The following is a 1,884-nucleotide window of genomic DNA, read 5'->3' as shown; positions in this document are numbered from 1 at the left end:
TTCCTTGACTTATAAAGTTGGCATAAAACTTTCTGTCATATGCGATTGCTGGGCGACATTAAGGTGACAATGCGTGTAAAGCACGAGGCAAAAGGTAAGTAAAAAATAAACGGCTCCTAAAACGGTAAACGTGTGTTCATTAACCTGATCCGCCTTTACGTGTGCACTCAGCAAACACTGAGCACCAAATGTCCTCTGGGACCCCGGAACGCCTCCTCCTCAGCGGAGCAGCCTCACGTGTGGCCTGTGGGCCTTGTCCCACGGGCCGGCTCGGAATTGGCTCCGCCGAAGAGCAAACCCCGCCCACAGCCCTTCCGATCTCGTCAGCGATTGGGCCGGGGCCGTCCCACACTTATTCTTGTTGCTGGTCTCGGAAATAGGGGGCGCTGCCAGATTGCGCGTGCGCAGATTGAGAATGAAGCTTTCCGGTCGGGCGGGAGGAGGTGACGTCAGGAGCGGTGGCGGGCGGGGTCCTCGGGTATCCCTGGGGACGCTGTATCTGTGGGCCCTTAAATCGCGTCACAAATCAGCGACCGAACTCTGGCTGAGGTGGCTGAGGCGGCGAAGGCGGCAGCGGCGGCGACAGCTCTGGGGTTTGCGTCTCGGGGTGTGTCGGCCGCCGCTGCTGCTCGGGCCTGGTATGTACAGATGGCTGGTTAGGATTCTCGGCACCATTTTCCGTTTCTGCGACCGGTCGGTGCCCCCTGCCCGGGCCCTCCTGAAGAGGCGGCGCTCAAACAGGTGAGACGAGAGGGGGCTGAGCGCCGGCCTGGCCCTCCCCCCTCCCCCACAGCGGCCTCCGCGGCGGCCGCGATGCTTTGATTCAGCCAGGCTCACCTGAGGCGGGTCGCCGGGCTGAGGCCAGAGGGCTGCGGGTCGCCCCCGCCGCGCCGTGGGAGGCAGCTCCTGATGAAGGAAGAGCGGGTCGTCTTCGGAGCGGCGGGTGATGGCAGGGTCGTTGACGTTCTTGTCAGGGCACGCTGGTTGCCGATAACTAATCGGGCTTTGCCGCGCTGAGGCTGAACACTAGCATTGAAGGAATACTGTCTTTGTTGTGGCTCACTGCTCACAAAGCACCCTCCCAAGTGTCATCTGCGGTCATTAAGTGCAGTTAAAGGAAGTGAGAGTCATAGATTGCCCAAAGCCGTTTTGACTGCAGCCACTGTCCTTGCAGCGAGAAACGGCAGCTGTTTTGTTCTGAAACAGCTGTCAAACAGTCTGCGTTTGGGGCCAGAAGGGATTTGTGTTTTAGAATTAGTGAATGAGAAAAAAGGGCTCGGTGCCTTACTACTTTAAAACAGTCACTTGTCTGTACTCTTAAATTCAGTTAAAATTTGGGGGAAACTCAAAGCTGTTTTCTTTTTCTCTTGGTTGAGACGGAGTCTTGCTCTGTCGCCAGGCTGGCGTGCAGTGGCGCGATCTGGACTCACTGCAACCCCCGCCTCCCAGGTTCAAATGATTCTCCTGCCTCGGCCTCCTGAGTAGCTGGGATTACAGGCGTGTGCCACCACGCCTGGCTAATTTTTGTATTTTTAGTAGAGATGGGTTTCACCATCTTGGCCAGGCTGGTCTTGAACTCCTGACCAAAAGTGATTTGCCCACCCCAGCCTCTCAAAGTGCCGGGACTACAGGCATGAGCCACCGTGCCCCGCCCCAAAAGCTATTCTTATTTATCATCTGCTCTTTGGAGCGTCGCATTTTATCGAATCGACCTCCTTGCCTAAAAATTAATCTAGAAAGGCCGGGCGCGGTGGCTCAAGCCTGTAATCCCAGCACTTTGGGAGACCGAGGCGGGTGGATCACGAGGTCGAGAGATCGAGACCATCCTGGTCAACATGGTGAAACCCCGTCTCTACTAAAACTACAAAAAATTAGCTGGGCATG

General features: G+C 56.5%; 1 protein-coding gene across 1 annotated transcript in view; it reads left to right on the top strand.

The window, feature by feature from the left end:
- The first annotated feature begins 406 nt into the window (after nucleotides 1-406).
- The window catches only part of SENP2 (SUMO specific peptidase 2), a 41,726-nt gene continuing 40,248 nt past the window's right edge, over nucleotides 407-1,884 (top strand). Inside the window, exon 1 of the mRNA XM_032298585.1 lies at nucleotides 407-741. Coding sequence (XP_032154476.1) covers nucleotides 416-741 — 326 coding nt within the window. The 5' untranslated portion in view covers nucleotides 407-415. The remainder of the gene's footprint in view (nucleotides 742-1,884) is intronic.

Source organism: Sapajus apella, unplaced genomic scaffold (genome assembly GCF_009761245.1).
Source record: "Sapajus apella isolate SASKATOON/1434 unplaced genomic scaffold, GSC_monkey_1.0 scaffold38, whole genome shotgun sequence".
Classification (NCBI taxonomy): domain Eukaryota; kingdom Metazoa; phylum Chordata; class Mammalia; order Primates; family Cebidae; genus Sapajus; species Sapajus apella.
Note: the sequence above shows the minus strand (reverse complement) of the source record. Positions and strands in the feature narration are given on the sequence as shown.